At 41.2% G+C, this 26,994-nt stretch overlaps 1 protein-coding gene and 1 gene segment (V, D, J or C); both read left to right on the forward strand.

Annotated features, from left to right (window-relative positions):
• Positions 1–362: 362 nt before the first annotated feature.
• Positions 363–1,105, forward strand: LOC116522750. The segment is given in 2 exon segments: positions 363–408; positions 494–1,105. Coding segments are annotated over 2 exon segments (522 nt in total).
• Positions 1,106–11,571: 10,466 nt separating this feature from the next.
• Positions 11,572–13,804, forward strand: LOC116521966. The gene is made up of 4 exons (XM_032236567.1): positions 11,572–11,617; positions 11,702–12,087; positions 13,284–13,338; positions 13,425–13,804. The coding sequence occupies exons 1-4, from the start codon at positions 11,572–11,574 to the stop codon at positions 13,802–13,804; spliced, it is 867 nt and encodes a 288-aa protein (XP_032092458.1).
• Positions 13,805–26,994: the final 13,190 nt, after the last annotated feature.

The following is a 26,994-nucleotide window of genomic DNA, read 5'->3' on the forward strand; positions in this document are numbered from 1 at the left end:
TCCGTTTGAATCACTCTGGAGAAGTGGTGAAATTTTGCAAGTCTTTATTTTAATTACTCTAATATAAACATGCCATTTCTGCTTTGAATTCACAGTAAGATAAAAGAAGGAAATAGTTTGCCTTCACTATTATGAAGACCGGAATATTTTGTGAAAATCCCCCCTGTAAAGACAAGGAAAACTATGAGATTCATGCACTGAGTGGTGCTTTTATCTGAAATGATATGTAAATGAAGGCAAAATTTCCCCTTTAAAGGACCAACCTTGATTTCTCCTTTCAGTCTACGCCCACCCACACAAATTTTGTGCACTTTCCTGAATTCTTTCCTCTCAGTTCCCTCCATTTATTAAAGGGAGCCAAAATGATCCCATGGCTGAATTTGTTGTCCTTGTTAGTGCTGTTTCAAGGTATTTTTCCCTCTTTAAAGAATTAATTTCATTTTTTTACTTTTTATATACATAGAAGATTTCATTGAATCACTTTTGTTTTTAGGTGTCCGATCTGAGGTCCAGATGGTGGAGTCTGGAGGGGATGTGAGAAGACCTGGGGAATCCCTCCATCTCTCCTGCCAAGCCTCTGGATTCACCTTCAGCAATGCTTACATGCACTGGATGAGACAGGCTCCAGGAAAAGGACTTGAATGGGTGGCCTGGATATATCCAAGCTCATCATACATTTACTACTCAGACAAAGTCAAGGGACGCTTCATCATCTCCAGGGACGATGCCAAAAGCCAGCTGTATCTGCAAATGAACAGCCTCAAAGCTGAAGACACGGCTGTCTATTACTGTGCGAGAGACACAGTGAGAGGAAGTGAATCTGAAGCCTGTCAAGAACCTTCTCTGCCTCTGAGTAACTTCCCAATATCATTCATACAAGTCTATATTTGGGTTTTATTTATATTCTATTTGAATTGTGTTGCTGCCTTCTTTGATTGTTTTGAACTTCCATCCATTCTGAGTCTTTGATCAGTCCCACAAATTTTGCACTGAAAAGCTGGATTTTTAATTAATGAAATGTGATGCCACCCATTGTTCCAATAATTAAAAAAAGTTTATTTTAACACTTATCATGACAGCCCCCCTAATCTATTTGTGTTTCTATGTGCGTGTATCTGTAGGATATGTTAAAAATATTATATGAATAGAGAAATCTATTTATCCAAATATACGTGTAAATTAAAGAGCAATAGACAATGGTTTCTCACTTGATTTAAATCTGTCTGTCTGTCTGTCTGTCTGTCTGTCTGTCTGTCTGTCTGTCTATCTATCTATCTATCTATCTATCTATCTATCTATCTATCTATCTATAATCTACCCATCCATCCATTCATCTATCCATCCATCCATCCATCCATTAATCCATCTTTTTTTTTTAAAAAAAAGAGCCACTTCCTCTTGAATATAATGTAAATATAAAGTAAAAAGTTTACTTTATATTTACATTTTAAAATTAGCTCACTTCATTATGAGACACTCAGGTCTCGAACATGGCCTTCCGTCTTGCCAGCTGACAAGCTCAGTGTCCTTAACCAAGGAGCCATCCTAAAGATGCCTTTTCAAGATGCAACGGGACTTTCTTGTTTTTGTTTTGAAGACATTTCACTTCTCATCCAAGAAATGTCTTCAACTCTTCTTGGGTGAAAAGCTGAAGAAACTTCTTGGATGAGAAGTGAAACGACTTCAAAGAAAAACCAGAAAGTCCAGTTGTCTCTTGAAAAGGCCCCTTTGGGACAACCATGACCTGGAAGACTTAGAATCCCCATAGACATTCAACCACAGAGCCATTGTAACTTCGAACAGTCACTAAATGGACTCTTGTAAATTGAGGAATACCTGTAGTACCTACACAATTCCTTCATGTATTTCCTCTGCTGTGTATCTGCTTATCATTTATTTACTTCATTTGACCTACCATGTTTCACTACACAGACAAAGAATAAGGTGGAAACTGTGTGAATTACACCTTACAATTGGAATGACTTTAATAAATCCCTTGGGGTAAACTTATTACTATTGTTCCCTTTCTACTAGATCACTAACTGTGTTATCTATTTATTCAATTTGTATGCCACCCATCTCATTGTCAGCCTTGTCCCAGGGAAGCTAGGGTGAAGGGAGAAGAGGGAAAGCTTTCCAAAATCTATCCAGAAGAGTCTTCTTTACTTGGAAGTGAACAGACCAGATGGGATATTAGGGATGGTTTAGCATACATGACCCGGATGGAATTTTCTATAACATTATTCCATGATTTCATTGGATTTGGGAAAATAAATAAGAACACCTCGCCCCAGATAATACAATCTGTCATAGACTCACACTTGAAAAAGGAACGAGTCATTTTGGGAAGAGTTCCCTAAAAGGATCTCAAACTGAACACCTCGAGAGGCTACAACTTGCATAGTGAAGCCAAGTCTGAGTTGAGAAGAGATGGTTAGAAGAATCTTGTTTAGTCAGAGGTGAACAGACCAGCTCAGATGTTAGGGAAGGTTTAGAAGAGATGATCTGGATGGCCTTTTCTGAAACATTATTCCATGATTTCATCGGTTTTGGGAAAATAAATAAGAACCCCTCAGCCCACATGTGTGCATTGAAATTTATAGGTGAATGCCCTTAAGGACTCTTTTATCTGAAGCAATATGTAAATTTAAAGGGCAGAATTTCCCCTTTAAAGCAGCCAGGTGGTTTCCCGTAACACAAAGTCTGAACATTTTCTTAAATCTTTTGCTGTTGATTCCCTTCCATTCATTAGAGGGAACAAGAATGACTCTGTGGCCAAAGTTGGTCTTCTTACTAGCGACCCTTCAAGGTAATGCTACCCACTGTAATATTTTTTTCAGTTTGGTCTCCTTGTATACAGAGATGTCACTGAAACTTCCTTCATTCTACGTGTCCAGTCACAGGGGCAGTTGGTGGAGTCCGAAGGGGATGTGAGAAGGCCTGGGGAGTCCCTCCGTCTCTCCTGCCAAACCTCTGGATTCACCTTCAGTATATACCAAATGCAGTGGGTGAGGCAGGACTCAGGCAAAGGACTGGAATGGGTTTCAGATATACATTCAGTGTCATCTAGCATTTACTACTCAGACAAAGTCAAAGGACGCTTCACCATCTCCAGGGACAATGCCAAAAGCCAGCTCTATCTGCAAATGAACAGCCTCAAACTAGAGGACACGGCTGTCTGTTACTGCACAACTCTACACTGTGAGAGGAAGAGAATCTGCAACTAAGTAGAAACCTTCAAAGCAGCTCTTCAGCTTGATTCAGTCCCAGATCCTGGATTGGCTAATTAGGATTCACCAGCAGATAGTGAGATTTAAGGATTCTTTTGTCTTGGCTATTCTGGAAGAAAGTACACTGGAAGCCAATGAATATTGAGGAAAATGACATCAAAATACCCGTTTTACTTTCTCTGTTTGAAAAGTGATCGGACTTATGAGAAAAAATAACAACAAAATATTCTTTCTAAATATCCAAACTGCCATTCTCATATTGAGGAAACATCTGGACCTAAAGAATCTCCTCAGAGAATTAGAGAAATGTGTCCCCTCCTCACTTTGGACACCAGGGGGCAATGTTGGCATGCAAAACTCCATGGTTTATCAGCCAGGGAATGAATCAATTCTAAATAAATATTGTCTAATTATGGAAGTGTGACTTTTGTTATTTCTCTAATTGTTCCCTGAAAACCTCTGAAGGAAAGTCCACCTTTCAGGAGGCTACAATCCTCCCGGTGAAACAGAAAAGATTCATTTAAAAAAAGGATAGGGATCATTTCTGGTTTTGTTTTACCAGGTGTGGTGAACATTGAAAAAAAGCTCTAAAAGTTGGCATTAGATAAGTATCCTAAAGAAGAAGAATTTGAGGATAAAGCTAAAATTGAAAGCTTTGAAGGTTTTCTCTTTAGAGTAATAGACAAGCAACTAGAATAAAAGTTATAAAACTTTGCTTTTATGTATGATAACTGCAGGGAGGATATTATATCCATAAATGGAAACACTCAACACCACTCACAATAGAGCAATAGAAAGTGAAGATAATGGAATGTCAGAGAAGACTAAACTAAAATTTCTGGTTAGAAAATTGTTTATAAAATTTGCATGAAACAGAAAAACACACAGTCATGATTTGCGGTTTTGATGATTAGAAAAAAAATGGATAATAGAAAAACATGAGCTCTTTTAGTTAATATTCCAAATTTTAAATTTCTTTCCTTCCTTCCTTCCTTTCTTCCTTCCTTCTTTCCTCCCTCCCTCCCTCCCTTCCATCCTTCTTTTCACAAGGCTGTTTATTATTATGTTATATTCTACACAATTTTGGTCACTTTTTATAATTGCAATTATTATTATTACTTTTCTCATTATTGTATTGCATGTAAAGTAAGGTGACCAGACGTCCCGCTTTTGGCGGGACACCCCCGCCTTTTGATGCATATTCCCGCGTCCCGCACGCTTTTTAAAAAGGCACGCTTTTTTTGGCGCTGGCAGCTCCCGCCCATCAGCTGCTGGGCTGGCTCATCGTTTCGTTCTATGCTACCTACAAATTTAAGCCAGCCCAGCCTGCCGCTCACTAATTTGATTGGCTGGACTCCAGCCAATCAGTGAGCTGGCCAACCAGCTCACTGATTGGCTGGACTCCTTAGCTGAGGACGCATGCGCGAGTTCTCCATTTTATTTCGTCTTTCTTTCTTGTTGGGGTTGCAGCTGCTGCGCTTACTCACTGGTGGTGAGTATGTTTTGTATTGTCTAATTAATTTGGTACCGTGGGAATCGGGAGGCGCTGGGGGGAGGAGACGTTGCTGGTCGCCGCGTGCTCCCTCGCTCGCGGCGGAGGAGGAGGAGGGGAAAGCAGCCCGGCGTTGCACGCGGCGGAGGAGGAGGAGGGGTGGAAGGCAAGCAGCCCAGCGTTGCACGCGGCGGAGGAGGAAGCAGCCCGGCGTCGCTGCTCGCCGCGCGCTCCCTCGCTCCCGGCCAGGCTTTGGTGCTACCTTTCCCGCTCTGTGCGTGCTGCCCAGACCAGACCTCTCTTCCTTCCGTGGAGTCCGTTCGTGAATCCATGGGATTCGCCGCGGAAGGAAGAGATATCGGGGGAGCGGCGGCACCAGCAGAGAACGTCCCCTCGCTTCTGGGCCTCTCCGCTGCTGTCCCGATGTCTCTTCCTTCCGTGGAGTCCGTTCGTGAATCCATGGGATTCGCCGCGGAAGGAAGAGAGGTTGGGGGAGCGGCGGACGCCAGCAGAGAACGTCCCCTCGCTTCTGGGCCTCCCCGCTGCTGTCCCGATGTCTCTTCCTTCCGTGGAGTCCGTTCGTGAATCCATGGGATTCGCCGCGGAAGGAAGAGAGGTCGGGGGAGCGGCGCCGCCAGCAGAGAACGTCCCCTCGCTTCTGGGCCTCCCCGCTGCTGTCCCGATGTCTCTTCCTTCCGTGGAGTCCGTTCGTGAATCCATGGGATTCGCCGCGGAAGGAAGAGAGGTCGGGGGAGCGGCGCCGCCAGCAGAGAACGTCCCCTCGCTTCTGGGCCTCCCCGCTGCTGTCCCGATGTCTCTTCCTTCCGTGGAGTCCGTTCGTGAATCCATGGGATTCGCCGCGGAAGGAAGAGAGGTCGGGGGAGCGGCGCCGCCAGCAGAGAACGTCCCCTCGCTTCTGGGCCTCTCCGCTGCTGTCCCAATCTCTCTTCCTTCCGTGGAGTCCGTTCGTGAATCCATGGGATTCTCCGCGGAAGGAAGAGATATCGGGGGAGCGGCGCCGCCAGCAGAGAACGTCCCCTCGCTTCTGGGCCTCTCCGCTGCTGTCCCAATCTCTCTTCCTTCCGTGGAGTCCGTTCATGAATCCATGGGATTCGCCGCGGAAGGAAGAGAGGTCGGGGGAGCGGCGGACGCCAGCAGAGAACGTCCCCTCGCTTCTGGGCCTCCCCGCTGCTGTCCTGATGTCTCTTCCTTCTGTGGAGTCCGTTCGTGAATCCATGGGATTCGCCACGGAAGGAAAAGAGGTCGGGGGAGCGGCGCCGCCAGCAGAGAACGTCCCCTCGCTTCTGGGCCTCCGAGAGCGTGGACGCAGCGGCAGCTGCCCGCAGACAACTTCCACGCGCTTCCGGGGCTCCTGTCGCTCGGCAGAAGCTCCTGAAGTGTGTGGAAGTTGTCTGCGGGGCAGCTGCCAGCGCACCCACCTCTCCTCCTGCCTCTTCGTGTATGGGATCGCTGCCTCCGAGAGCGTGGGAGCGGCCGCGAGGAGTCCGTTCGTGCAGCGCCCCAACCTCTCCTCCTGCCTCTTCGTGCATGGGATCGCCGCCTCCGAGAGCGTCTCATTGGTTCCCTTCTCCTCCTCCTCCTCCTCCTCCTCCTCCTCCTTTCTGGCGCCCCTTCCTTAAAGATTTGGTACCAAAGCAATGGCGGTGAGGTCGTGAGGAAGTTGTGTCTTTTGGATTTTGCTGCACTGTTGTCTTTTCAATGGTTCTCAGACTGGTTGAACCTTTAGCAGCTGGGGTGATATTCTTTACTGTTAAGGTTACAATTGGATGTGTTGGACGAATCTTAAAAGATGAAACTTTTATTAAAACGTTTGACTTAACTAAAAACGTCTTCCTTTTTCTTCTTCTTCTTAAATATGATTTATTTATTTATTTTTACTTCAGAAGTTTGATGACTGTTGTACAAACTAATCCAACCTAAATGTAGAGGAGGAGAAGAAGGGGGGGGGATTTAAAAAGAGCAGAGGAAAAAGAAAAGAAAGCATGAAGAAAACATAAAAAAAACATAAAGAAAGGGATGGGAGGGAGGGAGGGAGGGAAGGAAGGAAGGCACTTTATGTTGAAACAGAAAATATTATATAAGGAAGAAAATGGAAATAACTTAGGAAGGAAGGAAGGAAGGAAGGAAGGAAGGAAGGAAGGAAGGAAGGAAGGAAGGAAGGAAGGAATTGCACTTAATATTGAAGGAAAAGAGAATGAAGGAAAAAGTATTGGAAGGATTGAAAGAAGGAAGGAGGAACAAAGAATTACACTTAATATTGAAATGGAAAAGAAAATATAATGAATGAAAGAAGAAGTATAGGAAGGAAGGGAAGGAAGGAAGGAGGGAAGGAAGGAAGAAACAAAGACTGTTGAAACAGAAAAGATAATATAAGGAAGAAAATGGAAAGACGTAGAGGAAGGAAGGAAGGAAAAAAGGAAGACAATGTTGAAATGGAAAAGAATATAAGGAAGAAAATGGAAAAAATTATAGGAAGAAAGGAAGAAATGTACTTAATATTGAAACAGACAAGGGAATGAAGGAAAAAAATATTGGAAGGATTGAAAGAACAAGGTTTTCCTTGTATGGGATTGATAGTGTCATTCTTAAATTTATTCCCCAAAATTTTTCCCATTTGTCTAGTTCAATGTTATAGCCAAAGTTCTGTGCCCATTTTATCATTGGTTCTTTTTCAGTTTCCAATTTCCTCTTCCATTTGATACTTCAAGAGGAATTTGTATATTTTCCCTATCATCTTTCTGTCCAGACTTTGAATAATATTATGCAATTTGTGTGGTTCTGTTTCAATACCATATATTTTAGTGTCTTTATTGTATTTAGTTTTAATTTGGAGGTAGGTTAGCCAGTCACCTTTCATATTCTGATCTGCCAATTCTTCAATTGTTTTTAAATTTCCCTGTCTGTCAATTAGATCTCTGTATCTTAGAATTTTGTTCCAATCTGTAAAATTTGGGTGTGTCGTTCTTTCTGTTGGTGATAGCCAATTTGGGGTTTTCACATAGTGGATTTTTTTGATTTTGAGCCATTGTTGCACTAAAGTTCTAATTAAATGATTTTGAAAGTATTTGTGTGTTTTATGTTTGTCATTCATTCCATAAGAAATTATGCCAGCCTGCCTGCAGGTCATGGCCTCCTAAGATCAGAATTCTTTTATTCTTTAACTCAATCCAATCCTTCATCATTGTCATTGTTACTGCAGTTGCGTATATATAGGCTCCCTGTGTGCTTCCATCCATCCCTACGAAGATCTGCTGACTCTGCCTGCCTGCTGGTAAGTGAGCTGGGTTTTTTCCTTTATTTTTTTAATGTATTTTAAAATAATATTTTATTTATTGTGCATATGATTTTTTTAAATAGTGTTATTCTGTGTTGATTCTTTTTTTAAATTGTCTTAAACTATTTAAAAAAAGATTCTATCCAAAATAAATTGAAACAAGCCATTTTTAAAATTTCTATGCACAATACTTTGAAATGGACTCAGGAGACATGATTGACACTGAGTGAATTTGCACTTTTAATAATCAGGAAGATACAATGGCATTGAAAAAAGTGACTGATGACCATTTTTCACACTTAGCGACCGTTGCGACCATTTTTCACACTTAGTGACCGTTGCAGCATCCTCATGGTCACGTGATCAAAATTTTGTTTGGCAACAGATTCGTATTTATGCTGGTTTCAGTGTCCTGGGGTGACCTTTTGACAAAAAAAATTTTTTTAATCAACCCCCCCCCCCCCCCCGGTCAAGGGTGTCCCTCTTTTCCAATCTGAAAATCTGGTCACCTTAGTACATACATACATACAACCACCTCAATCCTGAATTCTCTCCCTTCAGTAGGATTCAGACAAGGGAGGTAAACATTGGTCACTGGAAGCCTCCTTTCCCATATTTCCTCTGAGATTTCGTATTTTGGACTCTCTTCCTGCCTTTATCTTGTCGCTTGGTTACTCCTGCTGCGATTTCATATCGAAGAAATGGATGGGTTATGTTGACTTTCTTCCTAATAAGCTTTGGAGAGTGAATAAAACTTGAAGCCATCAACTATCTTCCTTAGCAGGGAAATTAAAGTGGAAACACAAATCCAATGGTCTCATTTTGTGCAGGTTTAGTTTTTAACTTAATCAGCCCCACAATATCCATGTAAATATTTACCGAAAAGCAACCCTTCCCATTTTCCTCTGTGCTAATAATTAAACATATTTTTATGATCATAAGGACTTGCCCCTAATTTCAAATTTGTTGCAAAGAATTCTATTATGTCAATTAAGAGAATATCTGATGTATTAGGAAAGGAGGAATAGAGTTTGAAGAAATAAAGAAAAGTAACTGACAAAGAGCTACAAAAATGATGCTATTGTGGCTTCCTGTCTAATCCTAATGAAATCCATGCTCGCCCATTGGAAACGAAGCATTGGGGTTTGTTGGAAGAAAATGAAAAGTCAAAAAAAAAATGCTTGAAAACTCCACTTTTTCCTTCACTGTTTACAAGGACGTCTGGTTTTAGAAACAAACTGGAATTAAAAATAGTCCATTACTATCAGGGTAGAAAACCGAAAATGAAACCTTAGGATACTCTTCCTAAATACCCAAACTGCCATAGAGATATTGAGGAAATATTAGGAAGATGCCTCCCCTCCCCACTTTGGACACTGGGGGGCAGTGTTGTCCCATGAAACTCCTCTGCACTCAGTGGGGGATGGGATGGGGAATAAAACAAGAGTCATTAGATATTGGCTCATTTCTGAGACATTATTTTTTAAAAATTGATGTCTCCATAATAGTTCACTGAAATCTCTTAGGAAAATTTCACATGTCAGGAGGTTATAATCCTCACCATGAAGTTCAGAAATTTTGATAAAGGATGTATCCTTGGTGTTTGTATCCAAAGGAACTTTCTAAAGTCTATAAAGGTACTTCATAGCTTTGCTGAAAATAAATAAAAAAAAAAAACTACACAAAGGGACATTTATCATACACACACACACACACACACGCACATTCACACACCACACACACACACACACACACTATGTTCCTTATTGTGAAGCCTTGTCTGAGTTGACAATTAAATATTAATTAAATATTAGTCAACAGTGTGTGTCAGCAGCCAAAAAAGCCAATGCATTCATAAACTGCATTAACAGAGGGATACAATCAAGATCACGTGAGGTAATAATACCACTCTATAAAGCCCTAGTAAGAACCACACCTGGAGTACTGCAACCAGTTTTGGTCACCATACTCTAAAAAAGTTGTTGAGACTCTAGAAAAAGAGCAGAGAAGAGCAAGGAGGATGATTTCGGAGACTAAAACATAGGAAGAACGGTTGCAGGAACTGGGCCTGGCTAGTCTAGTGAAAGAAGGACCAGGGGAGACATGATAGCAGTGTTTCAATATTTGAGGGGCTGCCACAGAGAGGAGGGGGGTCGTCCTAATTTCCAAAGCACCTACAGGCCAGGAATAACGGATGGAACCTGAACAAGAATAGATTCATTTAGAAATAAAGAGAAATTTCATGACAGTGAGAGCAATCAACCCTTAGAACAGCTTCCAAAGTTGTGGGAGCTTCATCACTGGAGGCTTTCAAGAAGAGACTGTACTGTCAACTCTCAGAAATAGAGGAGGGTCTCTTGCTTGGAGAGGGGATTGGACTAAATGACCTAAATAACTAACTCTGTTAACCTGTTAGCGCTTTATGTAGAGGAAATGGAATGGTTTGAAATTTAACACTTCAAGTACCTACTCAAGGAGCTAAGAACTGTTAAGACAGCATCTGAATATATATAGGCACTTCCTAGTAAACTCGAGGTTTATTTTTGCAAAGTCAAAATATTCAGATCTTAATAAGTTCAAAATTTCCCTGTATCTAGGCAGCCCTTTGGGTATGGCTCCAAGGGCTCCTATTACTATTGTTTCAACCATTGATTTCTTCCTCAATAATTGCTCAAGTTCAATTTGCAAATCAATATATTTTATTTCATGGTTTTTTTTGTAGCTGTATTGTCTCAATTTGTGCATCGTCTGGTATTGCAATACTAATGAACCAGCCTTTTTTCCCCCTCTTTTCCATCATAGTGATACCAGGCATGTTGTGGGTTAGATGTCTCTGTGTGCTACTATTATTTCAATTTTTATCCATCTTGGTGAATCAACTCTCACCAATGAATAACTGATCCATAGCAACCCCAAAAAAGCAATATATAAAATGAATACAACCGCCAAATTAAAACCCAATCTAATAACCAAAAACCTTCCACAGGTTGTATCAATTTCTCCTTTTGTGCCTTTTCTTTGATTCAAATTGTCTTACAAATTGGTGTCTCATCATTTGGTTTTTCACTGGGGATTTCTTTAAAGGGACAAACTAAGGGGAGAAAATGTGTGGGGGGGAAAAATCTCCTGAATTCAGATGTGATCTTCTTTTCATCTTCTATTTCAAATATCTCCTTCCAAAATTATTATGGCCAATTTCTCACTTGTCCTTTTGAATCATTTCTGACAATTTCTGAAATTTGGAAAGTCTTTGTTTTTTTATCAGTTACTCTAATATATGCATGCTGTTTATCCAATGACTTTATAGTTTAAAGAAACTTCACTTTTGTAAAGAGTGGCATGTTATTAGAAAATAAGCCACATAAAAGGTGAAACAGTGAGATTAATGGACTGAGGGCCTCTTTTATCCCAAGTGATATGTAAATCAAGGGAAAATTTCCCCATTAAAGGAGCCGCTTGGTTATCCTTTTCCGGTTAAACCCACCCACACAAAGGTTGTGCAGTTTCTTAAATCCTTTCCTTTTGATTCCCTCACTTCATTACAGGGAGCAAAAATGATCCCATGGGTGAAATTTGTGCCCTTTTTAGTGCTCATAGAAGGTATTTTGTCCCCTCTTTAAAGAACATCTGTCCATATTCTCTTTTTGTATATAGAAGATTTCATTGGAACACTTTTGTTTTTAGGAGTTCAATGTCAAGTCCAATTGGTGGAGTCCGGAGGGGATGTGAGAAGACCTGGGGAGTCCCTCCGTCTCTCCTGCCAAGTCTCTGGATTCCCCTTCAGCAGCTACGGGATGAGCTGGGTGAGACAGGCTCCAGGGAAAGGAATGGAATGGGTGGCCGACATACATACAGGCTCATCCCTTTCCACATTCTACTCGGACAAAGTCAAGGGACGCTTCTCCATCTCCAGAGACGATGCCAAAAGCCAGATGTACCTGCAAATGAACAGCCTCAAACCGGAGGACACAGCAGTCCCTTACTGTGCGAAACACACATTGAGAGGAAGTGAATCTGATGCCAAGCAAAAACCTTCTCCTCCCGAACAGCTTTCCAAATTGAATCCGAAAGTTGAATTTGGGCATTTAGAGTGAGAAGCAGAAGGTGAATCTCCATACTCAATAGGGAACCTCAGATCTGATCTTCTAAGTAACCGTGTGGAAGATAGTTGACTTTTTAAGTGAGAAGGAGGAAATCTTCAGGCTGTCTAACAAACTGGGGAGTTTGTAAAAAGTGGCTTCCTATCTAATCCTAATATAATCTACACTCACTGAATGGAGACAAATCATGGGTGTTGAACAAGTGAGAGTAAGAATGATTATCCTAAAAAACGATTGTAACTGGTACAGAAGAGATTTTGATAAATGAAGAGGCAAAAGCATTTTTATAGGACTTCATGGCCCTTTGCAGAGACCTCTGAGCAGTTTAGAGAGCCACCACATTTCCCCCCAACAATCTGGGTCCTCATTTTACCAACCTTGAATGGTGGAAGACTAGGTTAAATAAAGCCAGTCAGGATCGAACTCCTGGCAGTGTGCAGAGTCAGCCTGCAATGCTGCATTCTAGCCACTCTGCCACCAGGTAAATCCCCATGCAACCCTCACTGCATTGAGTAATATAAGCCACATTTGATTTAGCAGTAGATGTGGTTTGCGAAATATACAGGAAACTTTATTATTTGTAGAATATAATATTATTTTTATTGAAATAATTAATTTAGAAGAGATGAATATCTTCTCCATCTATCTTTTCTTTCATTCCAACTCTGACTTATTAATTGTGCCTCAAAAAGTATTTGGCTTTAGTGGTTCTTTTCAAAGGTAAGGTGAGAGAATGTGAAAAGCTTCTACTGAATATAGATGTGTGTTTCCCTTCATGTCCTGTCCCCAGCGTAGCCCTTTCAAAAGTTATAATTGCAAGTTCCTTGCCTCTCCCTTTGAATCATGGAGAAGCCCTGAAACTTTGCAAGCCTTTGTTTTAATTAAAATAACATAAACCTGCCATTTCTGCTAAAAAAAGAAAGAATCTGACTTCACTTTTATTAAGACTGGAATATTTTCTGAAATTTCCCCATGTAAGGAGACTACAAGGAAAACTTTGAGATTATTGCCCTGAGGGGAACTTTTATCTGGAGCGATATGTAAATGAAGGCAAAATTTCCCCTTTAAAGGATCCACTTGATTTCTCTTTTCAGGCTACACCCAACCACACAAAGTTTTTGCACTTTCTTGAATTCTTTCCTCTCAATTCTCTCCATTCATTTTAGGAAGCCAAAATGATCCCATGGCTGAGTTGGGTGTCCTTTTTAGTGCTGCTTCAAGGTATTTTTCACTCTTTAAAGAATTAATTTCATTTTTTAAAACTTTTTTATATATAGAATTTTTCATTGAAACAATTTTGTTTTTAGGAGTCCAGTCTCAAGTCCAGTTGGTGGAGTCTGGGGGGGATGTGAGAAGACCTGGAGAGTCCCTCCGTCTCTCCTGCCAAGCCTCTGGATTCACCTTCAGCAGATCCTGGATGGCTTGGGTGAGACAGGCCCCAGGGAAAGGCCTGGAATGGGTGTCCTATATAGGTAGAGGACCATCTCCTTCCACTTTGTACTCTGACAAAGTCAGGGGACGCTTCACAATCTCCAGGGATGATTCTCGCAGCCAGCTGTATCTGCAAATGAACAGCCTCAAACTAGAGGATTCTGCAGTTTATTACTGTGCAAGAGACACAGTGAGAGGAAGTGAATCTGATGCCAAACAAAAACCTGCTCTTCCTCTCAGCAGCTCTCCAAAATGATTCAGTCAAAGGAAGTTGTGTATTTGAACTTAGAAGCAGAAGATAAATCTACATTATATGTCTTGTAACCTCAAATCTGATCTTTGTAGAAGTAGTGTGGAACCTTGTAAACGCTTTGATGTTGGGACAAAAGGGAGTTTCCAGGTTGTGTAATAAGAAATATGGATGGATGTCCTACAGATCTTCCCTGATATCTTGGAAACTCTCAGTACCTTAAATTCTCAGTATTACCAAATCCCCATGTTTTATTTTTTTTAGACATGTTCTTCCATTTTAATTCTTTCTATATCAATATATGTATTCAACCTCCTCAATCCTGAAGTTCTCTTCCCTCAGTAGTATTGAGCCAAGGGATGTAAATATTGGTCACTGGAAGCCTCCTCTCCCTGAATCCCTCTGAGACTCCATATTTTAAACCGCCTTCCCGCCTTGATATAGTCTCTTGATTACTCCTGCCGCAATTTCGCATCAAAGAAATGGATGGGCTGGGCTGACTTGCTCCCCAATAACCTTTGGATAGTAAATAAAACTTGGAGCTGTCCATCTACTATCTTGATTAACAGCAAAATGATTTGAAAATCACATGTGTAAATTCTGTCTGAAAAATAAAAAGTAAATGGACTGAGGGGCTCTGTTATCCCAATCAATATTTAAATCAGAACATAATTTCCCTTTAAAGAAGCTGCATGGTTTCCCTTTTCAGGCTGTACCCACCAAGACAAAGTTTGCACGGTTCCTAAATTCTTTGCTTTCGATTACTTCCATTCGATAAATGGAGCAAAAATGATCCAATGGCTGAATTGGGTGTCCTTGTTAGTGTTCATTCCAGGTACTTTCCCCCCCCCCTCTTTAAAGAATTTCCTTCCATATTCTCATTTTTGCATATAGAAGTCTTCATTGAAATGTTTTTTTTTCTTATCAGGAGGCCAATCCCAGGTCCAGTTGGTGGAGTCAGGAGGGGATGTGATAAGTCCTGGAGATTCCCTCCATCTCTCCTGCCAAGCCTTTGGATTCACCTTCAGCAACTATAGCATGGGCTGGTTGAGACAGGCTCCATGGAAAGGACTTGAATGGGAGGCTGACATAAACTCTGGTTCCAGTAGGATATCCTACTCAGACAAAGTCAAGAGGTGCTTCACCATCTCCAGAGACGATGCCAAAAGCCAACTGCATCATCAAATGAACAGCCTCAAAGCTGAAGACACAGCAGTCTATTACTGGTTGAGAGACACAGTGAGGTGATGTGAATCTGAGGTGATGAAAGGACCTTCTTTTCCTCAGAGCAGCCCTTCAACTTCTTTTATCCTAAAATGATGGATTAGTGAATTAGGATTCATCACCATCCAGAGAAAATTTTGGACTATTTTGTTCTGGGAATCCAATGAGAGAGTTTGTTTGAAGAAAATGAAAAGTGGAAAAAATTGTTTTAACATCACTGTTTGCAAGGTGGTCTGGTTTTAGAAACAAAGTGGAATTAAAAATAGTCCATTACTATCATGGTAGAAAAGAGGAAATTAAACTATAGCATATTTTTTTCTGAATATTCAAACTGCCATATAGATATTGAGGAAATATTAGGAAGATGCCCCCCCTCCTCACTTTGGACACTGGGGGGCAGTGTTGTCAATAGAAACTCTATGGCCTCTGCACTCTGTGGGGGGATGGGGAGAGAATAAAACAAGTGTCATTATATATTATCCCATTTCTGAGATATGATTAGTTTATTCTTAATTCCATAATTATTCATTGAAAACTGAAGATAGATGTGACTTTTCCTTCAAGCTCTTCTCCAGAGTAGCCCTTCCAAAAATAATAATTGCATGTTCCTTACCTCTCCCTTTGAATCACTTTGGAGAAGTGGTGAAATTTTGCAAGTCTTTATTTTAATTACTCTAATATAAACATGCCATTTCTGCTTTGAATTTACAGTAAGATAAAAGAAGGAAATAGTTTGCCTTCACTGTTATGAAGACTGGAATATTTTGTGAAAGTCCCTCCTGTAAAAAGACAAGGAAAACTAGGAGATTAATGCACTGAGTGGCGCTTTTATCTGAAGCGATATGTAAATGAAGGCAAAATTTCCCCTTTAAAGGATCCCCGTGATTTCTCTTTTCAGGCTACACCCACCCACACAAAGTTTGTGCACTTTCCTGAATTCTTTCCTCTCAATTCCTTCCATTCATTAAAGGGAGCCAAAATGATCCCATGGCTGATTTTGTTTTCCTTGTTAGTGCTGCTTCAAGGTATTTTTCTTTCTTTAAAGAATAAATTTCATTTTTTTATTGTTTATATATAGAATATTTCATTGAATCACTTTTGATTTTAGGAATCCAGTCTCAAGTCCAGTTGGTGGAGTCTGGAGGGGATGTGAGAAGACCTGGGGAGTCCCTCCGTCTCTCCTGCCAAGCCTCTGGATTCAGCTTCAGCAGCTTTGAGATGAACTGGGTGAGACAGGCTACTGGGAAAGGACTGGAATGGGTGGCCTATATAGGTACAGGATCATCTCCTTCCACTTACTACCCAGACAAAGTCAAGGGACACTTCACCATCTCCAGGGATGATTCTCGCAGCCAGCTGTATCTGCAAATGAACAGCCTCAAACTAGAGGATTCTGCAGTTTATTACTGTGTGAGAGAGACACAGTGAGAGGAAGTGAATCTGATGCCAAACAAAAACCTTCTCTTTCTCTAAGATTCAGTCTAAGGAAGTTGTGTATTTGAAAGCTGAAGATAAATCTCCCTGACATCTCTTGGACCTCAAATATGATCTTTGTAGAAGCAGTGTGAAACCTTGTTAGCACTTTCATGTTGAAAAAAAGGTAATCTCCACATTGTGTAATGAGAAATATGGATTGATGTCCCATATATCTTCCTCAATATCTTTGCAACTCTGAGTCCCTTAAATTCTCAGTATTGCCAAATCTCCATGTTTTAATAATTTTAGAAACGTTTCTCCATTTTTATTCTTTCTATATCAATATATATATTCAACCACTTCAATCCTGAATTGTCTCCCTTCACTAGGATTCAGCCATAGGAGGTAAACATTGATCACTGGAAGCCTCCTTTCCCATATTTCCTCTGAGAATTTGTATTTTGGAATGTCTTCCTGCCTTTATGGGGTCGCTTGGTTACTCCTGCTGCAATTTCATATAAAAGAAATGGATGGGCTAGCTTGACTTCCTCCCTAATAAGCTTTGGAGAGTGAATAAAACCTGACGCCATCAACTATCTTTTTTAACATGGAATTTGATATGGAAATCCAAATCCAATGGTCTCATTTTGTGCAGCTTTAGTTTTTGACTGAATCAAAACAACAATATCCACGTAAATATTTATTGAAAAGCAACCCTTCCCTTTTTTCTCTGTACTAATAATTAAATATCTCTCTCTTGACTATCATATGGACTTGCCCCTAATCTCAAATTTCTTGCAAAGAGCTATATTATGTCAATGAAGAGATTAGCGGATGTATTAGGAAAAGAGTAATAGAGTTTGAAGAAATAAAGAAAAGTAACTGACAAGGAGCTACAATTATGATACTGTAGTGATTTCCTGAGTGATCCTAATGAATTCCACACTCACCCAATGGCAAAGAAGGGGATGAGCAAGAGATGGGGGGGGATAATTATCCAAGAAAACAAGTACAAAAGTGGTACACAATCAATATTTGTAAATGAAGCAGCTGTACCAATAGGAATAATGCTTATAATGCTTACAGCAACCTCTAAGCTGTTTACTAAATATTACTTTTATCAGCCGAAAACAATTAATGAATTAGGATTCACCACAATCCAGAGAGTATTTTAGACTTTTTTGTGCTGGGAATCCAATTACAGAGTTTGTTGGAAAAAAACAAAAAGTGGAAAAAAAATAGCTTGAAAACTCCAATTTTATCTTCATTGTTTATAACATGGTCTGGTTTTAGAAAAAAACTGGAATCAAAAATAGTCCATTACTATCATAGTAGAAAAGAGGAAATGAAACTATAGGATAATCTTTCTAGATATTGAGGAAATATTAGGAAGATGCCTCCCCTCCTCACTTTGGACACTGGGGGGCAGTGTTGTCAATTGAAACTCTATGGCCTCTGCAATCTGTGGGGTTTGGGCTAGGGAATAAAACAAGTGTCATTAAATATTCTCTCATTTCTGAGACATGATTTTTTTTTATTACTGTTTCAACAATAGTTCACTGAAATCTCTCAGGAAAATTTCACATGTCAGGAGGTTATAATCCTCACCGTAAAGCCCGTAATTTTTGATAAAAGGATGTATCATTGGTGTTTGTATCCAGAGGAAGTTTCTACAATGTATAACAGTGCCTCAGACCTTTGCTGAAAATGTGCAGTACAATAAAAATTGTTTTGCACATGAGAAGAAATGAAAAACAGGCTGGTGGCGCCTATGATGCTGCCCAGAGAACCGGTTGAAGGGCATGGCAGGCCTGGGTCACTGCCAGTTCCAGCCAAACCATTAACGCTTCAGCCAAACCAGTCAAAACCAATAGGAAGCCATCACTGATACACACTCACCGAGAGCATTTATTCCTCATAATGAAGCCATGGCTGAGCTGAACATTAAATATGATCGAACAGTATGCGGTGGCAGCCAAAAAAGCCAATGCAATCCTAAATTGCATTAACAGAGGGCTCCAATCAAGATCACATGAGGTAATAATACCACTCTATAAAGCCTTATAGAACACTGCATCCAGTTTTGGTCACCATATTATAAAAAGATGTTGGGACTCTAGAAAGTGTGCAGAGAAGAGCAACAAAGAATATTCGGGGCCTGGAGGCTAAATTACAATAAGAGCGGTTGCAGAAATTGGGTAGGGCTACTTTAATGAAAAAATGGACCAGGGGAGACATGATAACCGTCTTCCAATATCTCAGGGGCTGCCGCAAAGAAGAGGGAGTCAAACTGTTCTCCAAAGCACCTGAGCATAGAACAAGAAGCAATGGGTGGAAACTAATCAAGGAGAGAAGCAACCTAGAAATGAGGAGAAAATTCCTGACAGTGAGTGCAATCAACCCATGGAACAGAAGTTGCCTTCAGAAGTCGTGGGAGCCTCATCACTGAAGGCTTCAAAGAAGAGACTGGACTGCCATCTGTCATAAATGGTGTAGGGTATGTTCTAACTTAAAAATATCTCCTTCCAAACTTTTTATTGCACATTCAAAACCTCTCCTTTTGAACCACTTTTGAGAATTTTGTATTTGTATTAAATACTCTAATATGAACCTGCTGTTTTTCCTATGAAATTATAGGTTGAAGAAAAGGAGTTTCCCTTTACTTTTATTAATAGTGGCATGTTATGTGAAAATCAGCTATAGAAACTGTGAGATTAATGCACTGAGGGAACCTCTTTATACCAAGAAATATGTAAATGAAGGCACAATTTCTCCTTTAAAGGAGCCGCTTGGTTTCCCTTTTCAGGCCACACCCAACCACACAAAGTTTGTGCACTTTCCTCAATCCATTCCTATCCATTCCTTTCATTGGTTACAGGGAGCAAAAAATGATCCTGTGGCTGAATTTGGTCCCCTTGTTAGTGCTCCTTCAAGGTAATTCCCCCCCCCCCCATCTTTAAAGAATTTCTGTCCATATTCTCTTTTTGTATACAGAAGATTTCATTGAAACACTTTTGTTTTTAGGAGTTCGATCTGAGGTCCATTTAGTGGAGTCTGGAGGGAATGTGAGAAGACCTGTTGAGTCCCTCCGTCTCTCCTGCCAAGCCTCTGGATTCACCTTCAACAGCTATCCCATGGTCTGGGTGAGACAGTATCCAGGGAAAGGACTGGAATGGGTGGCAGCAATAGCTACAGGATCATCTCCTTCCACTTACTACCCAGACAAAGTCAAGGGGCGCTTCACAATTTCCAGGGTTGATACTCGCAGCCAGCTGTATCTGCAAATGAACAGCCTCAAACTAGAGGATTCTGCGGTTTATTACTGTGCGAGACACACAGTGAGAGGAAGTGAATCGGATGCCAAGCAAAAACTATTTTTTTTCCCTCTGAGCAGCTTTCTGAATTAAATCAGAAAGTCGAATTTGCATATTTAAAGTAAGAAATGGAATGTATGTCTCCGTATACAATATGGAACCTCAGATCTGATATTTTTTTGTTTGATTAATTAATTATTTAGTTAAATTGTCAACAAGGAAACAAGTATGAAAACACATGAAAAAAATCACACAAATGAATGGATATAAATAAGCAAAACATAGCCATAAACACACATAATGAGTACATATAAATGGGGAGAGTAGGACAGGGACCGTAAGCACGCTGGAGTCTTTATGCACATCCTCTTAGGGACCTCTTAATGAATGAGTAAGGTCCATGGTAGTCAGTTTAAGGTAAAAGCTATGCGGGGTTAGAGGAACTAACAACAGGAACAGGTTCGGTGTTCTTAAGAAGCCGTGGGGAAGATGATTGACATTTTGATAGGTGAGGGGAAGGAAATCTCCTGGCTGTTTGAACAAACTGGGTAATTTGAAAATAAAATTATTTTTAATGTAATCCACACTCACCCAATGGAAACAAATCAGGGGTGTTTAACAAGAGACAGCAAGAATGATTAACCTAAAGAAAAATGTTTATAAAAGTTAAACAGAACAGATTTTGAGGAATGAAGTAGCAAAAGCATTTTTATAGCACTTCATGGTAATTTTCCCTTTAAATAAGCTGCATGGTTTCCCTTTTCAGGCTGCACCCACCAACACAAAGTTTGCACGGTTCCTAAATTCTTTGGTTTCAATTCCCTCCATTCGATAAATGGAGCGAAAATGACCCCATGGCTGAATTTGGTTTACAAGGTGGTCTGGTTTTAGAAACAAACTGGAATTAAAAATAGTCCATTACTATCATGGTAGAAAAGAGGAAATGAAACTATAGGATAATCTTTTTAAATATCCAAATTGCCATATAGATATTGAGGAAATATTAGGAAGATGCCTCCCCTCCTCACTTTGGACACTGGGGGGCAGTGTTGTCACATGAAACTCCTCTACACTCAGTGGGGGATGGGCTAGGGAATAAAACAAGCGTCATTAGATATTGTCTCATTTTTGAGATATGATTAGTTTATTTTTAATTCCATAATGGTTCACCAAAAACTGAATATTCATATCAATATTTCATACTCTATCTCCAGAGTAGCCTTTCCAAAAATTATAATTGCATGTTCCTTACCTCTCCCTTTGAATCACTTTGGAGAAGTGGTGAAATTTTGCAAGTCTTTATTTTAATTACTTTAATATAAACATGCTATTTCTGCATTGAATTTATATTAAGAGAAAAGAAAGAAATTTTTTGCCTTTACTGTTATAAGGAGTGGAGTAATTTGTGAAAGTCCCCCCGGTAAAGACAAGGAAAACTATGACATTAATGCTTTGAGTGGTGCTTTTATCTGAAGCGATATGTAAATGAAGTCAAAATATCCCCTTTAAAGGATCCCCCTGATTTCTCTTTTCAGGCTACACCCATGTACACAAAGTTTCTGCATTTTCCTGAATTCTTCCCTCTCAATTCCCTCCATTCATTAAAGGGAGCCAAAATGATCCCGTGTTTGAATTTGTTGTCCTTGTTAGTGTTGTTTCAAGGTATTTTTCACATTTTAAAGAATTATTTTCTTTTTTTTTAACTTTTTATATATATAGAAGATTTCATTGAAACACTTTTGATTTTAGGAGTTCAATCTGAGGTCCAGTTGGTGGAGTCTGGAGGGGATGTGAGAAGACCTGGGGAATCCCTCCGTCTCTCCTGCCAAGCCTCTGGATTCACCTTCAGCGACTATGAGATGAACTGGGTGAGACAGGCTGCAGGGAAAGGACTGGAGTGCGTGGCTCGCATAAGTGCAACCTCATCTTACATTTACTACCCAGACAAAGTCAAGGGACAGTTCATCATCTCCAGGGATGATTCCCGAAGCCAGCTTTATCTGCAAATGAACAATCTGAAACCAGAGGACACAGCTGTCTATTACTGTGCGACATGCACAGTGAGAGGAAGTGAATCTGATGCCAAGCAAAAACCTTCTTCTCCTCTGAGCAACTTTCGAAATTGATTCAGAAAGTCAAATGTTTTTAAAGAGAGAAGCAGAAGGTACTCCTCCGAATACAATTTGGAAGCTTAGGTCTGATCTTCTAAGAAGCTGTGTAGAAGTTGAATGACATTTTGATAAGTGAGAAGAAGAAAATCTCTAGGCTGTGGAACAAAATGGGTAAGGTAGTTTGTAAAAAGTAGCTTCCTATTTTTAAAGATTGGGTGGATGGAAATGCAGGAGCCATGGATAGCCAGGAAGAAGATCTTTATTGTACAGAAGTAAGATGACAGCGATTCAAACCTTTCACAAAACGCGCCCAGTATTTATAATAATTGTGACACTTATAGTAACCAATCAGGGGCCGGGTACTGCACAGCAACTGCTGATGCAGTACCTCGGCCAATCAGCGAAGATTAGCTGTTAAGGAAGGCTAGCAACAGCCTCTGCTGCGTCCTAGCCAATCAGGGCGCAGCAGAGCTGTTGCTGGCCCTTTTGCATGTTTCAGAATACATAACACCCCCTCCCCCCAGATCTGCACATGCTTGGCTAAGGAGCATGCGCAGACGACCTCGGACCAGGCCTCTTCATTGTAGATGGACTTGGAGAGCTGGTGAGTCTGTTTGGTGGGGGGGGAAAAGTCCGCCAAGGGTCCCGGCGGCGGTTTGTGACTCCCTGGCCTCTCCCTGGCCTCTCCCTGGCCTCTCGCAAACAGGCAGGGAGAGCTCAGAGATGTGTCAGTAAGTTCGCTTGCAGGGAAAAGGCCCATAGAAAGTCCAGGCGGAAGGCAGCGGCGTCGCTTTCGAAGGCGGCCTTCCCGGCGTGGCTTTGGAGGAGTAGAGGCGGTGCGGCCGGAGCTGGACGCGCAGGCGGCGTGGACGCGGAGCCGGCTTTGGTGGTGGCGGCCTTTTGCAGCACCCTGGAGGCGGATGAGAGCTGGCAGGGCAGCGATGAGGTCCGGCGGGAGGAAAGAGCTGGCAGGGCAGGCTGCGCAGGCGGTGAGGCGCGGAGGCCGCGGCGGTTTGAACACGGCTGGCCCCGGAGCTCCTCGGGCTTCTCGTTGGGAGACAGGCATCGCAGGGAGGCTGGGAGTGGTGGCCAGGTGGAGAGGCGGTTGGCTCCAGCGGCTGAGCGGGGAGGCCGGCAGTGGAGGCAGAAGGCAGGCAGGCGGTGGTCTGGTTTCTCGGGCTGCTCGCGGCTTCGGAAACAGCAAGACTTCAGCGGCGGGTAGAGGCAGCTCTTCGGGAGGCAGCGAGGCTTTGCAGGCAGGCTGCGGAGACATGGGCATTGAGCTCTTCGTGGCAGGAAGGGGTTGACTCGAACGGGAAGCAGCAGGCGGCTTCTGAGCGGAAAGTTAGGGTTGCTCCTTGGTAGGCAAGCTTCGCAGGCAGGCAGGCAGGCAGCGGTCAGGCTCCCTCCACGGTTGAGCCTCGCGGTCCGTTGCTCGTCCTTGCGCATCGGCGGCACTCCGTCCGAGGTGAGCGCGGGACACCCCCTCGGGCGGACGGAGGCCGCGTCTGATTGATGCCAAGTTGGCGGAAACGCCGGCAGGCTCCAACGGCGGTGGCTACAGCTGCTGCTGCTGCTGCTGGAAGGTAGCCTCTGGAGTTGTGCGAAGGTAGCTTGGGTAGCCTCCGGAGTTGTGCGAGGTAGATGTTCGCGTGGCTGCGACTGGCTGTTTTCTCTTGTTCCAGGCCCTGCGGGAATCGCGGATCCCATCCTCGTCGCCAGTTTTAAAGATTGGGTGGATGGAAACACAGGAGCCATGGATAGCCAGGAAGAAGATCTTTATTGTACAGAAGTAAGATGACAGCGATTCAAACCTTTCACAAAACGCGCCCAGTATTTATAGTAATTGTGACACTTATAGTAACCAATCAGGGGCCGGGTACTGCACAGCAACTGCTGATGCAGTACCTCGGCCAATCAGCGAAGATTAGCTGTTAAGGAAGGCTAGCAACAGCCTCTGCTGCGTCCTAGCCAATCAGCTATCTAATCACCTATCTAATCCTAATACAATCGACACTTATCCAAAGGAGACAAAACATTGGTGTTGAACAAGAGCAAAAATTAATTATTACTGTTGCTCTTGCTACAATTTCATATCAAAGAAATGGATGTGCTGACTTGGATTACTCCTTAATAAACGTTGGAGAGCGAATAAGACCTGAAAGCCTCCACTGCCTTGTTTAATAGGGAAACTAAAGTGAAAATAAATATCCAATGGTCCCATTTTGTACAAGTATACTTTTTGACTTAGGAGGATCAGCCCCAAAGTGTCCTCTTTGAAATGTACGAAAACATTAATCCAAGAACAACCCTTCCCATTTTCCTCTGCACTAATAATTAAATATCTCTGTCTTGACTATCGTAAAGACTTGCCCGTAATCTCAAATTTATTGCAAGGAATTCTATTATGCCAATGAAGAGAGCATCTGATATATTAGGAAAAGAGGAATGGAGTTTGAAGAAATGAAGAAAAGTAACAGACGAGCTACAGAAATGAAACAAATTCCTGTCTAATCCTAATGAAATCCACACTCGCCCATTGGAAACAAAGCATTGGGGTTTCTTGGGAAAAAATGAAAATAAAAAATAAATAGCTTGAAAACTACACTTTTTCCTTCACTGTTTCAAGGTGGTCTGGTTTTAGAAACAAACTGGAATTAAAAATAGTCCATTATTATCAGGGTAGAAAATAGAAAATGAAACTATAGGATAATCTTTCTAAATACCCAAACTGCCATGTAGATATTGAGGCAACATTAGGAAGATGCCTCCCCTCCTCACTTTGGCCACTGGGGGGGCAGTGTTGTCCCATGAAACTCCTCTGCACTCAGTGGGGGATGGGATAGGGAATAAAACAAGTGTCATTAGATATTCTCTCATTTCTGAGGCATGATTTTTTTTTAAATTTATGTCTCCATAATAGTTCACTGAAATCTCTTAGGAAAATTTCACATGTCAGGAGGTTATAATCCTCACCATGAAGTTCAGAAATTTTGATAAAGGATGTATCCTTGGTGTTTGTATCCAAAGGAACTTTCTAAAGTCTATAAAAGTACTTCATAGCTTTGCTGAAAACAAAAAAAAACACTACACAAAGGGACATTTATCATACACACACACACACACACACACACACACACACTATGTTCCTTATTGTGAAGCCTTCTCTGAGTTGACAATTAAATATTAATTAAATATTAGTCAACAGTGTGTGTCAGCAGCCAAAAAAGCCAATGCAATCCTAAACTGCATTTAACAGAGGGATACAATCAAGATCACGTGAGGTAATAATACCACTCTATAAAGCCCTAGTAAGAACTACACCTGGAGTACTGCAACCAGTTTTGGTCATCATACTCTGAAAAAGTTGTTGAGACTCTAGAAAAAGAGCAGAGAAGAGCAACCAGGATGATTTTGGGACTGGAGACTAAAACATAGGAAGAACGGTTGCAGGAACTGGGCATGGCTAGTCTAGTGAAGAGAAGGACCAGGGGAGACAGGATATCAGTCCTCCATTATTTGAGGAGCTGTCACAGAGAGGAAGGGGTCATCCCAATTTCGAAAGCACCTAAACAGGAATAGCGGATGGAACCTGAACAAGAAGAGATTCATTTAGAAATAAAGAGAAATTTCATGACAGTGAGAGCAATCAACCCTTAGAAGAGCTTTCGAAGTTGTGGGAGCTTCATCACTGGAGGCTTTCAAGAAGAGACTGTACTGTCAACTGTCAGAAATGGAGGAGGGTCTCTTGCTTGGAGAGGGGATTGGACTAAGTGACCTAAATAACCAACTCTGTTAACCTGTTAGTGCTTTATGGAGAGGAAATGGAATGATTTGAAATTGAACACTTCAAGTACGTACTCAAGGAGCTAAGAGCTGTTAAGGCAGCATCTGAATATATAGGCATTTCCTAGTAAACTTGAGGTTTATTTTTTGCAAAGTCAAACTATTCAGGTCTTAATAAGTTCAAAATTTCCATGTAAACTTTCCATGTAAAATTTCCTAGTAAACTTGAGGTTTATTTTTTGCAAAGTCAAACTATTCAGGTCTTAATAAGTTCAAAATTTCCATGTAAACTTTCCATGTAAAATTTCCTAGTAAACTTGAGGTTTATTTTTTGCAAAGTCAAACTATTCAGGTCTTAATAAGTTCAAAATTTCCATCTATCTAGGCAGCCCTTTGGGTATGGCTCCAAAGGCTCCTATTACTATTGTTTCAACCATTGATTTCTTCCTCAATAATTGCTCAAGTTCAATTTGCAAATCAATATATTATATTTTGTCTTTTTTTTTCCCTAGCTGTATCGCCTCAAATTGTGCATCGTCTGGTATTGCAATACTAATGAACCAGCCTTTTTTCCCCCTCTTTTAGATCATAGTGATACCAGGCATGTCGTGGGTTAGATGTCTCTGTGTGCTACTATTATTTCAATTTTTATCCATCTTGGTGAATCAACTCTCACCAATGAATAACTGATCCATAACAACCCCAAACAAGCAATATATAAAATGAATACAACCGCCAAATTAAAACCCAATCTAATAACCAAAAACCTTCCACAGGCTGCATCAATTTCTCCTTTTGTGCCTTTTCTTTGATTCAAATTGTCTTACAAATTGGTGTCTCATCATTTGGTTTTTCACTGGGGATTTCTTTAAGGGGACAAACTAAGGGGAGAAAATGTGTGGGGAAAAAAATCTGCTGTAATCAGATGTGATCTTCTTTTCATCTTCTGTTTCAAATATCTCCTTCCAATATTATTATTGCCCATTCCTCACGTGTCCTTTTGAATCATTTCTGAGAATTTCTGAAATTTGGAAAGTCTTTGTTTTTTTTATCAATTACTCTAATATATGCATGTTGTTTGTCCAATGACTTTATAGTTTAAAGAAACTTCACTTTTGTAAAGAGTGGCATGTTATGGGAAAATAAGCCACATAAAAGGTGAAACAGTGAGATTAATGGACTGAGGGCCCCTTTTATCCCAAGTGGTATGTAAATCAAGGGAAAATTTCCCCATTAAAGGAGCCGCTTGGTTATCCTTTTCCGGTTAAACCCACCCACACAAAGGTTGTGCAGTTTTCCTAAATCCTTTCCTTTTGATTCCCTCACTTCATTACAGGGAGCAAAA

Source organism: Thamnophis elegans, chromosome Z (assembly GCF_009769535.1).
Source record: "Thamnophis elegans isolate rThaEle1 chromosome Z, rThaEle1.pri, whole genome shotgun sequence".
NCBI classification, from domain to species: Eukaryota; Metazoa; Chordata; class Lepidosauria; order Squamata; family Colubridae; genus Thamnophis; species Thamnophis elegans.

Coding starts and splice junctions, on each gene's coding strand:
- LOC116521966 (XM_032236567.1), top strand. CDS start 11,572: ATGATCCCATGGGTGAAATTTGTGCCCTTTTTAGTGCTCATAGAAG. Junction 11,618..11,701: donor CTTTTTAGTGCTCATAGAAG/GTATTTTGTCCC, acceptor TTTTGTTTTTAG/GAGTTCAATGTCAAGTCCAA. Junction 12,088..13,283: donor TTTCCAAATTGAATCCGAAA/GTTGAATTTGGG, acceptor CATTCATTTTAG/GAAGCCAAAATGATCCCATG.